The sequence below is a fragment of the Scleropages formosus genome, chromosome 1, assembly GCF_900964775.1.
Source record: "Scleropages formosus chromosome 1, fSclFor1.1, whole genome shotgun sequence".
NCBI classification, from domain to species: Eukaryota; Metazoa; Chordata; class Actinopteri; order Osteoglossiformes; family Osteoglossidae; genus Scleropages; species Scleropages formosus.
Genome location: NC_041806.1, coordinates 52,390,498 through 52,406,463, shown reverse-complemented (window position 1 = coordinate 52,406,463; position 15,966 = coordinate 52,390,498). Strand labels below are relative to the sequence as shown.

Sequence of the window (15,966 nt, the reverse complement as noted above, 5' to 3'; positions counted from 1 at the left end):
ATCAAGAGTAGGTAGTCAGAAATTTCACAACCTGGGTCTAAATTCAAGTAAAACAAATGAAATATTTCCAATGTTTTATTGATATGCAGCTGTACTGACAGTGAATAGTTTGACAAAACTGTTGACATTTAGCCAAAAATCTCAAACTGAAAAGACAAAATTACATGGTGGGGTGGGCTGGGGTGGGTAAATCCCAGTGTGGTTATCCATAGTGCTTTTGAGGTTCGGGAGATGGAGCAGGAGCTCTTAAGATGACAAGCTGCACACTCAGCATCATGCCTCAGGTGTAAGGATTGGAAGGGGACGTCCAGACGTAGTAAAACCCACATTATCACCCCGTGAGGAACACAGTGGAGCATTTCTGTGGGTAAAACAGTGGTTCCTAGTACAGGTAATACATTACAGCCAATTCCACTGAAATCTCTGAAAGACCTGTTTAGCGGTGTTAAATAGACCTACTCTTCCGCACACCTTCATCCCGTCTACGGAGCCTGGGTGGTGCCCAAGCCCACGGCGTTGGCGTACGCTGAAAGCAGGCTCACGATCTGCCTCGTCTCCAGCGTGAGCCGTGCCTCCTTGAGCCAGTCCTGAGCGACGCGGCGCGACTCTCCGCGCAGCTGGTTCACGAACTTCGCCGCCAGCTCCAGGTCGCCGTGCTCGATGCAGTAGGTGGCGTACGAGAGCAGTTTGAACGTATCCATGTCGTCGGGAGAGAGCTTGGCGGGCGGCGCCACCTGCTCCGGCTCGAAAAGAAGCACCGACTGCAGGTATGACAGGAAGTACTGGTATAGGCTGTTGCGCGTCTCGTCGATCATGGCGACGCGGCGCGCCAGTTTGCGGATGCTATAGAAGCGGGCGCGCAGAGAGGCCTCGCTGTAGACACCGCGCTGCAGCGACTCTTCGGGCAGCGCCGTGGCGAGCGCCTGTGCAAACTCGTTCTCGCCACAGCTGTCTCGGATGGCTTGGACGGCGCCCGCTAGCGGCTCGGTTGGAGCTTCAGCCGCCGCCGTCTTCAGCGTGTAGCCGAGAGCCTCCACGGCAAGCCAGAGCTGGTGAGCGCGGCGAGCCTCCTCCTCCGCCACGGCGTGACCTGCATGGGGCGAACATGGTCAGAGGGCCCAGGGCCGGCGCCGTTATTGACGGACCGTATCGAAGGCTTTCGGCTACAATTCCTCTTATCGAGTACATGTCCACACCGGGCTCTCAGACAATGCACAAACACAGTTTCAAGTGTCTGCAGATTTACCCCAATTTGCAAATTCCTCTGAAAAGGTCGTACTGGCTGGATAAATCTTTTCTTTTAATGTAATATTTTACGCCAAATAAAAATAGGAAACTTTGCCAACTTGTTAAAGTTCTGAATAAAGTAGCAATTCCTCCAGGTGATCTGGTTTCCTCTCAGTGATTCAGGCGAAGTGGTGAATCTACTTTGCCGCATGTCTGTGTGTCAGACACACTGGGATGGACTGTAATCTGTCCAGGGTGTAAAATGCCTAACCCCCTATACTTCCAGGAGAGGTTCAGGATGCAAACGTATCCAATATTGACAAGTACAACTGTGTGTGTTATTAGTGTGAGCACCTTATGGTTGTTATTTACATTCATCTATTTAGCAGATGCTTTTCTCCAAAATGACTTCCAATGAACTCTATGTAGTGTTATGAGCCCACACACCTTATTCACCACGGTGACTTACAATGCTAGATACACTACTTACAATGGCTCACTCATCCATACATCAGTGGACCACACGCTCTCTGTCACTCACACACTATGGCTGAACCTGAACAGCATGTCTTTAGACTGTGGGAGGAAACCAGAGCACTTGGAGGAAACCCACTCAGACACGGGGAGAACATGCAAACTCCACATAGACTGAGCGGGGATCAAACCCACGTCCTCGCACTACACAGGTGCTGTGAGACAGCAGCACCCCATGTTCATTTAATGCATTTAATGCTCATAAAATGTGGTCTGATCTTCAGCTAAGCCCCGATATTATCGTGACTTAACTGAAGATCAGACCACATTTTATGAGCATTAAATGCAGACACCCAGGTAATTCCGAAGGGTTCACAAATAGGGAACTGCACGTACATTAATTACGAACAGTAGTACACGCATGGCGCTCGAGGACCGTTACCGTGAAACAGTACCCTGGTACAAGTTTTCTGTTAGGAAACCTTACTATGTGGAAAATGACTTCCGGTGACTGGTGCCAAAGACCTGTTGTAGGGAAATAAGGAAGAAGTGGTGCGTTTCGGTGCCAGACTCACTGTCGATGGCATCCTCCATGCCCTTCAGCCGCGCAAACGCAGTGTTCACGTCCTGGGTGAAGGCGTTGATCTGCTGCTGGTTCATTCGCCGGAACTCGGTCTCCTGCTCCACCAGCTTCCTGTTCAGAGACTGAGGGAGAGGAGCGGAGGCTTAACTACCCAGCAAAGGAGAAAGATTCCGACCGGTTCCCCTACCCCTGCAGATACCAATCATCTATACTGGACTTTTTTGGAAAGCTGGTTGCCTCTGTAAACCAAAAAGCAACTGGACTCTTTATTAATGAGCTTTACTCCTAAAATGTTGAGAGTTTCATTCATGTTTTCCGTGTCTTAGGAAAGGTGTACAGGCTGGCGCCTTACCCTGCGCTACTCTACTCACCTCCTGTGCTTCGGCTCGCAGCTCCTGCTCCTGCACCTTGAGCACGTCGCGCAGGTGGTCTGTGTGCGCCGCCGCCTGTCTGCGCAGCTGAGTGCGCATCTCTGCCTCCATCACTTCTCTCACCTCCTCCACCTGCACGCAAACAAATACTACTCATATCTTCTGGTTCAATCTTATTTTCAGTATAACGACCGGTAACGGCAGGGGCAAATGTAAGCGGGCAGGGTAAATTCTGGGAAGCAGGGTACCGGATGCTCTGAGCCCCACTTGTCCAAATCAGTGTAACTTACTTTGGGGAAAAAGTGACGCCTAAACGAGTAGATTTAAATGTGACGTGTGTACCATGCTGCCCAATCACAGGGTGCGGTCGATACTCCATATCTTCTTGGGTGTACCGTACGTGGTCCCACTGCCCACCTTTCTCTCCTGCTCCAGGCGCACCTCCTCTCGACGGCGCTCCAGGGCAGCAGCCACAGCGCCGTCCAGCGCTTTCTTGTCCTCCAGCCTCTGCTGCTCGAGTGCGGTTTCGATGCGCAGCTGCTCCCGTACGCGCTGCTCCGCCAGCTCCCTGTTCAGCTGGTCGATACGGCGATGCGCGTGGGCAATGAGGGAGTTCAGGTCATCAGCGGTCAACTTGCCTGCTGCATCACAAAGGACGTCCAGTGAGACAGAGGACTAGGATGAGCAACAACATGGGGATCCATCATCATGCACCACTGTCTTACAAAATATTAAAGAACTTGGGTTTCCCGTTACACGGGGTCCTCATGTCACAAACGCTCAAATGACACATTTCTGAAGATATGGACATTAAAGCTATCTATTTTTCATTTCCAGGAAAAAATATCACAGCTTCTCAGTGTTTTGTACTTATAATTACATTTTATGTGCTCCACACCAACCCACCCCCCCCCCCCCCGAAGCTGTTAATTGCATTACGAGATTGTACTTTTATGAAGTGTCACGTTGCGCCAACTATCGCATTGCAGCAAAGCTCACTGTATACTGTCATAAATAGTTATTTCTGGTATTACCAGACTTTCAGTGACACAACTTGGATATAACAGAGTTGTAACAGAGAAAAGAGACTGAACTCCAACGTTCATGTCCACTGCAACACGTTTCCAATCACTAGAAGTCATTCTGGCTCTTGGCAGAGGAACATGATGGCTTTATGAACAAGTGTTGTTCTTAAGCTATACTTTTGTGCCCCTTTTTGATGTCTCCCTCATAAACACATGTATAAACTCAAGAACCATCAAGTCAGCTTGGACCAAGAACCCTGTGTAGGGTGAACAGCGCATGGTTGCAGACTTCTTGCTGTTATAGAGGCTAAACAGGCTCCCACCCAGCACTGGCTAAGTATACCTGATCAAGCAGCCTGTGACTAATCAACCATTATTCATATCATTCAGGCAAATAAATTCACAGTTCAGTGAGTCACATTCAAATGGGACTGCATTTGTAGCAGATTTTGGATGCGATGTGAAGCTTCACCTCGGAACAATAACACACGAGGCATTTTTACTGTAAATTCGTATTTTGCCTAAGGGACAAAAAGGACATAAAAACAACGAGCGCTGCGATACATACGCTAAAGGTTACGAAAGCTGCGAAGCGAGAAGAGATTTAATTAGGATGGTGGGAAAGACAAGAGACAGGAAATGGGTGATTCCCATAATGGTTATGGCCAATGTTCCAAGTGGAAACAAATGATTCAGCTTAGAAATTAAATCTTGGATGGATGGTTGCTCACCTTCCAAAGGCTGCCATTCAGTCTTGCTTGTTTTGACCTTATTGAGATTTGGAGCCTCTGAGACCAGCGACAAACAACTGCCAGTGTTCAAAGAACCCCCAAAGCGCAGTTAGTGTGAGCATTCTTGTGCATTAGTGCTGTCAACCTGTCTCTTCAGCCCCGAACAGGTGAAGAGCCGTGATTTTTAAGCCACTACAAAGCAAAGGCTGATAATGGGCGGTCGCAGAGCATTCCGGAAGCAAAAACGTAGCCGAGGAAGCACACAAAGAGGAAAGGGACATGGGCCGGAGGGCAGGAGGGGGGGGACTCACCTACGTCAGACATCTCTGGAACAGAAAAGGGAAGGTTTCGAAAGATTAATGCTGGTTCACAGCAACGTAACCATTAGTGAGAAGCCACCAGGTACAGCAGCAGAGGGAAGAAGCACTAGATCAGAAAGCCCATTCACTTTTAACAATTTTGTCTTGTTTACAGCAATAAAATTCCATTTACATTACGGTATGATAACTATGCTGCCCACGAGCTCTTAATAGGGCAGACGCGGACAGGGCGGCTGGAAACTTTATATGAAGAGGAGAAGAAATGAGCTGTATACCATTATCCTCTTTTATTCTTTAAAACAAAAATATTTAAATAATATTCTGGGGGAAAAAACATTTCCCGATGTGTTAACCTCAAAGTATATTAATATATTTAAAATACTTAATATATGCTTTGTGGCATGAAAGGAGAGGCAGCTAGTGTTAACGTTATTAATAAGAGTTAAGAGCAATGCAGAGGCAACGGTGCAACGAGTCACATTTCCTAGCCTGAGTTTGTAGCAACGCTGCTGTAAAGTGCTTTCTCAGCACAGTAAGGCTGACAATACAGGGCTGGGGGGTCAAACGGAACCTAATCCACTTACTGAGTCCTTTCCAGCCCCCCTGGATGTCAGGAGTGATGCTATTAAGTTCCTTCTGGAACTGAGTCTTTGCCTCCCTCACCAGTTCGCTGTACTGGGATATGATTTTGGCCTCAGTCTGCGCTGACTGCACCTGCAGGACACACACACGAAGCATCACAAGTGGCACGTTCAAATCCCACCTCCTGCTGTCGTACACTTAGCACAAAGCGATACGGTAAACGTTACCCAGCATAAAGAGGGTAAATCCCCATAAGAAGCTTAACGTGAATGTGGGCACCTTGCTGACTTTGTTGTCCAAGTCCACTGACATCCGGTGCAGGTTTTCCTCGGCAGCCAGGATGTGCGCACGAGCCCCAGGAACACTGCTCTTCTTGGCAGCTGCGATCACTCCCCTCAGGTTCTCCAGCTCGCTCCTGCAACGCCACGCACGTTCCCCCACAGCAGGGACACAAGCAGGCGAGTTTCCGGAACACGGACACCTCAGATTCTCAAACCGTGGAGAATTCACCAACGTGACCTGCGACCTTCACACGTTGCTTCAAACAAACACTCATGAAGCCAGGAAAAGATACAGTTCAGACCACCCAGGACCTGCAGCTCAGGCACGGCAGTGAAAACCCGTGGAGCCTACAGCCCCTCACACTCTCTACCAGTGCAGACCTTCACCCCGTAAGACCCCGATCAAACGTCATTACTGGAGAACTGGCTTCGAACAAAGACGGGGACATTTATGAGCGAAGGGGTTTCATGTAACCTGTAACTCGCAGAAAGGACTACTTTCCAGTTCAGTAATCAGATTTCTGTAGGACTGTCAGAGAAACACCAGGCTGCTTCATTTTAGCGCATTTTAAATTGTGATAGTGCTACTGAGTCAACTCAAGACATCTTACATCCTGGGTTTTTCGGTAAGAATAATGAAAAGGAGCCCGAAGTGACTAAATGCAGCCGGTCCATCTTACCTGGCTTTCTGCAGGGCGTCTGCTGCATTGTCCACACACTTACTGCGCTCCTTCAAAGCGCTCTCAAGTGCGCTCCACTGTGTCGACTTCTGGTCTGATGAAACCTAAAACATTACACAAAAAGGTGAAAGAATAAAGTAAGTCAATATACTGGATTTACCTTTTACCATTATGTAATATTGTTCACTTAGAACAAAGAGTGAAAAATCAGCCTGCAGCACGGAGAACAAAATGATGATGCCAAATAAATGTACTGAGCCCTCGAGGTCTGGCAGTAAGACTACACTCTGCGAGCAGCATGGTGACACAGCAGGTAGTGCTGGTGCTTCACAGCTCCTGGCCCGTGGGTTCGAATCTGCATTTTATGTTCTCCCTGTGTTCATGTGGGATTCTTCCAGGTGCTCTGGTTTCCTCCCACTGTTCAAAGACATGCCTTTGAGGTGGACCGGTGACTCTAGATAGCCCACAGTGTCTGTGTGTGTATGAGTGTGTGATTTCCCAGTGATGGACCAGAGTCCATCCAGGGTTTACACTACCTCGCGCTCTGTGCTACTGGAATAGGCTCCAGACCACTGCACTGAACGACAGGCTATCGATCAAGGAAGAAATAACGAGGTCCATTGATCACCTCAGAGTCCTCCATCGCCTCCTTCAGCTTCTGAGTGTGAGTGCAGATTGCCTGGACCGCAGCATCCTGGGCTTCAACGGCTTGCAGGGTCACCTTAGCCGTCCTACCAAGGGCCTCCTCCAACGTGGTGGACAGAGCTGCACAAACAAACAGCACCATCATCAGTGTTCTCCACCATCACCATCATCTGCACATAGTTCAAGGACCTCTTTATAATCATCTCCAATAAAACTGATACTGTACCTACTGTACCCTGCATATTACCCTGTTCTGAATCCTAATGAAAAAGCGAGATACTTTCCACATGGAGCAACCACAAATAAAAAAAACCTTATGTGAAAATATAAATAAAAACAAGGATTACGTGAAGACCACATGTATACCTACTTCTTACCTTCTTAAGAGAATCTCAACTACTGTCACTGTCCCTGTGCTGCGACACCGTTCTTTACGTCGCTGTTGAAACTAAGCTCCCCAGAAAAGCATGTAATTAAGACAAACTTTCCCTAACGCTCGACTGACTTAACAAAAAAGGTCCTTTGACAGCAGAGTAACCATTTACTTAGTGAATTGACCACGTTAGGAACCCTAAAAGCACTGAATGACAAAGAGCATGAATTCTACCTCCTGCTCTAGATCCCTTGGCCAAGGTACTAACTCTGAAGTTATACAGTAAAAGTTACCCTGCTGGACAACAAGGAAAAGGCTTTGCAGTATTTCACTGATTTAGCAAGTGCAATAAAGGCAGCCATGTAGACGCACGAGCGTGGTGGACACGGACACTTACAGGCCAGCACGTCCTGCTCGGCTTGGTCCTGCAGCGCGAGGCGCACGGCCACTTCCTCGGCGGGCCGCTCCTTCACCGCAGACGGAGCCTCATGTTTGCACTCCACACACTCTGCTCCTGCCAACACACACACACAGAGTCAAAACTACAGCCACAATGGAACAGACACTAACAGAGGAACACGGACATACAACCACGTGTTAGTGGAATCTGGATCTTGCTGGATAAGTTGCTGTTAAGAGGTTATGAGGAAGCCACCATGTGCGCGCGCACGCACGCACATGCACACACACGCACACAACGCAGTGATACGTGAGGAGTGCTCACAGCTTCATACATGGAATGAGAAAGAGAGAGAAACTGCACAGAACGAGCAGTTCCAACATACACTCATCCCCCGGTCTCCCGATGTCCTGCTTGGCACCTATCTGGTCCAGGAGCATTAAAACTACTTATTGTTATCAAGCCACCCAGGGACTGTGAGCGACACATGCTAAAAGAATAAACAGAAATAAGTACATGTCTGTACTGCTTCTTTGACGTTCGGTCGCTTTCCAGGCGCCAATGAGGACCGGTCAACGGGGGAATCGGTGAACATGCACACAGGGTCAGACCGTGATTTGGCGACAGAGCAGATGAGGCGCGGAGCCAAGCATGCAGGGGGACAGCGAGCCCGTCTGACCTGCCGGGGCCTCGGCCTGGGGCTCTGCCTCGTCGCGATGGGTGCCAGGTGCTGGCACAGACACAGCCTCGCTCATGGCTGAAATGATGTGCGCTGCCTCTGTAGAGGCCTCTGTAATACAGTGACCAGAGATGAGAAGCAGCAACGTGGGGAGGGGGCCACTTGGCAAAGTACCCTTCTACGTGAGAGCTCCGCCCAGAGCGCGTGCGTGCGCTCACATTGGCGTCTCGAGAGGTCAGTAAATCCCATGACTGCAAAGATAAAACAGCAAGTTGAAGAGAGCGGTCGAGCGGAACGAGCGCGGCGAGGAAACGAAGGCACAGACCGCGCATCGCTTCGCCACGACTACTCGTACTCGCACACTTTTGTACCGAAGACAATGTGCTGAGGAGGAAAACGGTGCACTTTGGCTGGCAGCGACCGTCACTGTCTGGTGATACGGAAAACCCAAAGATACACATTTTCCCCTTTACCAGAAAGGGGGGAGAAAGGTTTTTGAGAAATAATTCTCATAAGGACTAGCGTATTTGTGCAAAGGAAGAGTTGGTATCAACAGATTAAAATTAAGTCAATACAAAAGCTATAAAAGAGCACTGGCAGCAACTCTGTGCTGTTTCTATTGTGACACAAAGAAATGTTGCCACCTCTAAAGGAGTTTAAAGTAGAACCCTATAAAGCACTTGCCGTACATTTACCACCTTCTATACTTCTGAACCCTAAATGCTGAAATGCATGTGAACAATTGAAATTACTTCTCAGTTGTTCAAAGGAAGTCAAACACCCCTCCCTCTCAAGTGTGAACAGCTGATAGTGTGTTGGAGGTTCCAGTTGCCTTTCCGGGAACACAAAACACACCACCCACACTATTGCTGGGGGGAGAGGGGGGGACCAATGTGAATTTCATTAAATTATTTTACAACTTTCCGGTCAGATTAACTACCAATAAATTGGTAAATATGCCAACACTAATTACTACAGTTATTTATGGAGCTTAATACAAAGTATTTTACCATCATTTGATTTTACTGCCCTGCCTTCTAGTCCACCTGTTTTATTAGAAAATAATCCTTACTGTATAACAGTTTTTCAAAAAATATAAACTAATAATGAAAATGGCAGCAACAACTACAACTTCATTGCTTGACACACAGTCAACATAATAAAATAAAAACATTCATCATTATCCTTCCTACCTGCTCCTCGGTAAACAAAAGTAAATAATGCTCTCTTTACCAGAGGACTCCAAAATAACTAGAGTATGATTATGTGTAGAGTGATTTTAACTGAATAATGTCCTGTTTTGCCAGTGAACTTCCATCTTTCATTTTTTTCATAATGAATTTTTTCATTTATATCAAGAAAACCACTTAAGTCAAAGAAAAAAAATACAAATAAGCAGCACCAGTTTCACAGCAATACATGTGGTCAATAATTTATTTAAAAAAAAAGTGAAAATGGCAATCTGTGAACTCTACTTTATAAAATAAAAAAAAAAAAAAAAAAAAAAAAAAAAAAAAAAACACCTGTAAGCCCACCAAGGAACGTAAGAAAGGACAGTTCCTTCCCAACGCCCTTCTCAATGTAACAGGGGGCAGTTAAACACATCGCCACATTTGGTACAAGTGATGTAATTTTCACATATCATTTTGGTCGCATTACAAATTTATCCTGGCTCAAAAATAGCCGAGTATGAGGACATTAAAACGACGAATTGAGAACACGCACACAACTTCATACACAATTTCCAGCAGTATTTCAACACCTCTGTCTGCATTAACACGAGCTATTGCTGGCTCCTGATTTTCACACTGATCCAAAGTTTAAGTTATGGCCAGTGCCGCATAAAACACACACACTTTACATAACTTTGTTCAGAACAATATATGCATTTCTGAGGAATTCAGTTTTAATCTGTATCAGTGATGCAGCCCCTTCGCACCCAAGAAAAGCAAACCAGGGAAACAATGGAGCACAAAACATGGTTTTTTCACAATCTAAGGGTAAACCCCCCCATTCCACTCACCCTCCAGGCTATGCTCCCCCGGTGGGGGCAGCACCTCGGCTGCTGGCTGCTCCGCCGACTTCTCTTTCTTCTGCTTTGACTCCTTGGACGTCTCGGCCACCGATGAGATGTGCAGCGGCTGCGGTGGGACCTACGGAGACAAAACATCAAATTCAGGGACTTTCTGAAGGTGTGTACAGATTTCAGCTGCAATCCTGAAATTTACAGAAAAGTTATTCCAGTAATTATTGGTGCGATTCCGCCGTGACACACCGCCCGCACTGCTGCACAAACCGTGTAACTGATTCACGTGTATGAGAATATTTCAGCGTGTTGCAGAGCACTCAGGCAATGCTGCTGTGTGTGTGTGTGGGGACAGGCACAAGACAAGTGACTCACAAAAATCAACATGGAACATTATAAGCAAATCACCTGGAATATTAATACAATGTTAATATGCATAAATGCCTGGTGGGTTCACGTAATATTCACATGTACAGTTAGAATTAGACCGGCTGCTGGTGGAAAAGGAAGGACCCTTAAAAAAAGGCGATTCCTTCCCTCTAATCGTGCCCCAAACTCAGCTCGGCTCCTAAAATATTTATTTTGCATCATGCAAAATAAATGCAGGAAGAACTGCACTTAAGCTATAAAATCTTGATAGAATCCAGCACCTTCATGCCTGAGCCCACATTAATAACCACATTACAGCGTTTGAGGAAATGATCTCGCTGACAAGTGTTAGATCCAAAATACCTAAAGCAGGTTTTTGGGATCGTAACATTTTTATAAAGATGTGGGGCTGATGTACGAATTAAAGGCCAGCCAATTGCAATACTACAACACACAAGCAGGCCCAAGGTTGTCTATATGACTATTAATGTACTCTCTGTGTCGTGGTGCACTCACCGCTTTCTTTGGCAGGGGTGCGGGAGAGGCGGGGGGGCCCAGGGTCATTTGAAAAAGCTGCTCCGAGTAAGGGACTGACTTCTCGACGTTCGCCCGGAATTTGGGATCCCACTTGGCGTAGAGGATGGTGCCCCCGAGACCCCCGCCCATAAAGAGCAGGCCTGCGCCCACTAGTTTGCCTGCAGTAGCCCTGAAAACAACAAACAGGGTTAATGAGCAGGTGCCAGGAAACCGCGTGATCGCTGACCTCAAAACCTACAGAGGCAACCATTAGTGCAACTCTTTTTGGGAAAAAGTCGGAACACGACAGAGCCGAGTTTTGCAACAGAACAACGGGAAATACAATCATTCGAACCAAACATATTAGTGCCAAGTCTAAGAACCTGGACTGGATTTGCGTCTTTTCACCTGCTCGGAAAGGAGTCTTGCATTTGACTATCCAACATTTGCATCTGTATCTGCGTCCTCGCCAGCCAAACTCCCCGCACACAGGCACACGAAGCTCCGGTTCCTCAAACCATATTGGGCTACATTGTATTCGCTGTCATGAAATTATTTCTCACATCATACCAAATTTTGTAAGCAGTTACTCAAGACAGGAAACACATGCATTCCTTGGACAACGGGGTAAATTTGTTGTACAGTTGTACGTTACAACAATCAGCCCATCAAAGCGGTGTTTAGGTGAACGGGACCCTGTAACATAAGGACTCTGCTTCACAAATACTGACACTGAACTAGGCAACTAAGTACTACATTAAAATACAGTGAGCAGTATTAATACCTTAGTCAGTTGACACCATTTTTTAACAAAGGCGTTCAAATATACAGTAAATGTGTTCATTTAGGTTTTATAGGTTTATGAGAGCATCACTTGTGCATGTTGGACAGCCAAATGTCAATCTTTTCCAGTTCACTCATTTTTTTTTCTTTAAAAATAGCAGGGCTGTCCTCCTGGACAATCTGCCCCCCCAATCACAGTTCTTGGTCCAAATGGTGTCCTAATATCTTTAAAAAAAAAAAAGTTTAATTTTGTTTTACAGTATTTTTCTTTCTACTGTCTCTCTGAATACAGTGTATGGCCTGTCTCTCCAGCGCGCGCACACACACACGTTACCCAGAGCTTCCGGTCGAGCTGTAGTAGCAGCAGGGCTGCAGAGGCCGCAGGGACCCCCTTCCGTACAGGCAGCTCTGCAGAGAAGCGGAGGGGAGACAAAACAGACACAGTGACACAGAGCAGGACATATATTTTACACCGTTTTCAAAGACACAACACACCAGCTCTTCGGGAGATTCCAGCGCTGCCGAGACCAACGGAGCTCTAACACTCCTCCGTGCATCAACAGTGATGGCAACAGCAAGAACTAATATCATAAAAGGTCTCTTTCATTCTGAAGTTTTCCTTATTATTCTAAATAAGTAGACAAATCAAATGTGCACTGAGCAGGACTTCACACAAAAACTCACAAAACTATTATAAATAACAGCGATTAACACTTAACACAGAGAAACAACATTTTACAGACATCACGCATTTCCCAAAGGTCGCAGGTTCCAATCCCACCTCCAGGTGTAATACCCTTGAGAAAGGTACTAACCCTAAAATTGCGCCGGTTAAAAATCACCCAGCTGCAAAAATCATGGGTAATTAACTAATTGTAAGTGGCTTTGGGTAAAGGAATGAAGGTAAATGAGTATAAAGTGCGAAGAGGACGAATAAATGCAACAAATAGTCGTTTGAGCCGAGAGAACGTCGCGTCGAGTGCCAATACAGACCGTCGACGCAGCGACGGGGCAGCAGGGGGCGCAGCGGTGAGAGCCGCAGTCGCCTTTGGCGCTTCTGCTCGGGTTCGAATCCCACCTCCAGCTGCAGTGTAGTAGCCTTGAGCAAGGTACTTAAACTGAAGTGACACAGTGAAAAGTACCCTGCTGCGTGCCACTAACTCGAGTGTGTCTGTGTGTCCTGGCTAGTCTGAGCGCCACTGACACACCATAATAACTTAAGATAAGTACTAGCTCAATTATATTACAAAACATGATGACATGTCGTCTTGTCAGACGCTACCAGTCAAAAGTTTGCAATGACCCTCAGCAGGCACTTTTTTTTTTTTTTTTTTTTTTTTTAAAGTTTACCCTCATTCTACTGCGAAGCGACGTAAACTGCTTAGAGTGATTTACACGTTTACGCGCAGTCATCTTTACTAGAGGTATCACTCGGCCCGGAAAAGTACCCTGTTTTACCCTAGTACAAGGTCATGTCCTCGCCGGACAAACACAACACACACGAGGCCGTTTTTACTTCCTTGCCCTTCCTCCCCGGCCCGAAAACCGTCCCTTAAACTTTTTCTAAACTGAATTAAAACCCATCAACTTAATCCACAGTGTGACAGTATGTGCGAGGGCCGAGCGACACAGCGGAGAGAGACCCAGCGACGTCGACCCGGCGTCACCCCGGCGAGAGCGCGCCCGTTCGCGGAGACACGTAAGCGTGCGCGCCCCCGCGGCTCTCTCATCGAGCGCAAGAGCGGTCAAAGTCAGCAGCGCTTCCACACACACAGACACACACACAGTTAGCAGCCGGCTAATGACTTTGTAGAGGCTCGGGAATGGAGGCGCCCGCCCTATTTAACCGCACACAGTGACTTAGGTCCGCGTTTTGCCGACAGGTTCGGGTTACACAGCCACCTCCGGCGGGACCCCGTGCGGAGGCTTCCCTCGGCTCGGAGGCGGAGGGGAGGGCGGAGCGGAACGGCGGGCGGGCGCCACGCAGGCCGCGCTCGTCTCTCTCGGCCGGGGACACTCACTGAATGACACTCCGGCGGCCGCTTACCTGGGCTGCCCCGCCGGCCGCTTTCCTGCACACGCGCAGCATTTCTACAGATACACTTCGCACGGATGTCGTATGTGTGACGAAAAAGCTCTTTATTCAGTAAAACATTATAGACGCCTAGTCGCTGCCGTAGGTGTGCCCAGCACAGGGCACTTCTCTCCCAAGTGAAATTTCGGGGAGGACCGAAAATTGTCCGTGCGCATGCGTAGTGCCACGCCCAGGCTCTCTTGCTCTTTGGTAGCGCATGAGCGATAAATCCCGGTTTAGCTCTCGAACGCCGCCGCCTACCGAGCAGGAGCGTAAACGCAGCCATGAAGGAAAAAAATCTCCCATTGTGCGGGAAACGCGTGTTCCCCCTTCGATATTTACTTGATAAAGTGACGTTTACTTTCAAATTCCTTTTTGACAACTGCATAAAAGTTAGCAATTTTGATTATGTAATTCACTATGTATTAGTACCTTATACTTAAAAATTCAAATAATTACTATGTAATTTCATAATAAACTCTACGATGACGATGTGATATTTCGAGATTAGACAAATTCTGCTTTACCAATGTATCTAAAAATACCTGTTTAACATATTAAAACTCACGTTTTTTCCTGCTCCCACTTGCCCTGCACTAGCAGAAGGCCAGGTCGTCCATCAATGTGTGAAAAAAGTCAACGTTAACCTCTGATTGGTCAATGCTAAACACTGATTGGTCAATGCTAAACACTGATTGGTCGATACTAAACACTGATTTGTCTCCTCGCACAGAGAAATGACAGAAATTTCTCATTTTATTTTAAAACACTGAAATTATGATTGATCAATTATGAGTGAAAACCTATTGCTGAGCCAGGTTCCTGAATGTTAATATGAATTGTTATTTACATTTACATTTATTAATTTAGTTGGAATGGTGAGCAAAATTAAAATATTGTGTTTTCTTTTTTTTTTAATTTTAGTGAATAATCTGCTTTCCTTTTCTAAAAAAGCCTGCACCCAAGGTTATATTATTTTTCATCAGTCTTGGGAACTTTTTTCCCCATTTATGGTAGTTCAATATTGAATAAACATTCTGAATACAGTTTACACATTTCTGTAATTTTATAGTAAATAATGGGTCCCTTCCACCCATATGGTTTACTGGCTACTTGCTCTCCTGCATGTCAGTTTCGGTGAACATGAACGCCACACTCAAGCTAAAAAACATATTACAGTAATTGCTCCTTCTCTTCAGAAGCTCTGTTATTATTATTATTATTATTATTGTTATTGAAGGTGTCAAGATTGCTTGTATGTCAAAACATTTAAGATGACAACTTGAAGCAAAGTGGGTGCCACAGTGATGGAGAAGGTGATGCTGGTGCCTCACACCTCCTGGGCTGAAGATTTAGACACAGGTTCAAATCCAGCTCACTCTGTGTGGAGTTTGCATGTTCTCTCCCCACTTTTACACGGGTTTACTCTGGGTGCTCTGGTTTCCTCCCACAGTCCAAAGTATGTTTCAGGTGAACTGGTGGCTCTAAATTACCCATGATATGCATGAGTGATTTTCCTCTGAGGGACTGGTGTCTCATGTGGGATGAGCCTGCCTCACACCCTGTGTTCCTGGATAGTCTCTGCGCCACAGACTACTGACAATGGCCTGATGGATCAATCAAAGTAACTTTGAGTCGTTTTTTTCACCAGGCGGTTTTACTGGAATATTCTGTTTATTACATACCCAATGACTCTACTCCCAGCAAATACCATGCTTGTAGACATCAATAGTGACATAACTTACATTTGTCTGATGCTTTTCTCCAAAGTGCCTTGCAATTATTTGTCCATTTACACAGCCGGGTAATTTTACTGGAGCAATTTAT

The 15,966-nt window shown here is 46.6% G+C and overlaps 1 protein-coding gene across 3 annotated transcripts; it reads right to left on the bottom strand.

Moving 5' to 3' along the window:
• Positions 1-75: 75 nt before the first annotated feature.
• immt (inner membrane protein, mitochondrial (mitofilin)) lies at positions 76-14,325 on the bottom strand. 3 transcript variants are annotated; one of them, XM_029254116.1, is made up of 15 exons: positions 14,113-14,325; positions 12,400-12,473; positions 11,283-11,472; positions 10,395-10,524; positions 8,372-8,482; positions 7,690-7,806; positions 6,903-7,039; positions 6,275-6,378; positions 5,593-5,728; positions 5,316-5,445; positions 4,723-4,737; positions 3,073-3,296; positions 2,656-2,787; positions 2,277-2,406; positions 76-1,090 (listed from the first exon to the last, which is right to left on the bottom strand). In XM_029254116.1, the coding sequence occupies exons 1-15, from the start codon at positions 14,152-14,154 to the stop codon at positions 483-485; spliced, it is 2,280 nt and encodes a 759-aa protein (XP_029109949.1). In that variant the 5' UTR covers positions 14,155-14,325; the 3' UTR covers positions 76-482. The 3 variants fall into 3 exon arrangements, with proteins under 3 accessions (XP_029109949.1, XP_029109950.1, XP_029109954.1); XM_029254117.1 differs by having other exon boundaries at positions 3,073-3,293; XM_029254121.1 differs by lacking the exon at positions 4,723-4,737.
• Positions 14,326-15,966: the final 1,641 nt, after the last annotated feature.

Excerpts from the sequence above, each read along its gene's own strand:
- immt (XM_029254116.1), bottom strand. The coding sequence starts at position 14,154 with ATGCTGCGCGTGTGCAGGAAAGCGGCCGGCGGGGCAGCCCAG. Across the intron at positions 7,807-8,371 it reads CCAGGCCGAGGCCCCGGCAG|GAGCAGAGTGTGTGGAGTGC; the intron begins GTCAGACGGGCT and ends GTGTGTTGGCAG. Across the intron at positions 1,091-2,276 it reads CATGGAGGATGCCATCGACA|GTCACGCCGTGGCGGAGGAG; the intron begins GTGAGTCTGGCA and ends CGCCCCATGCAG.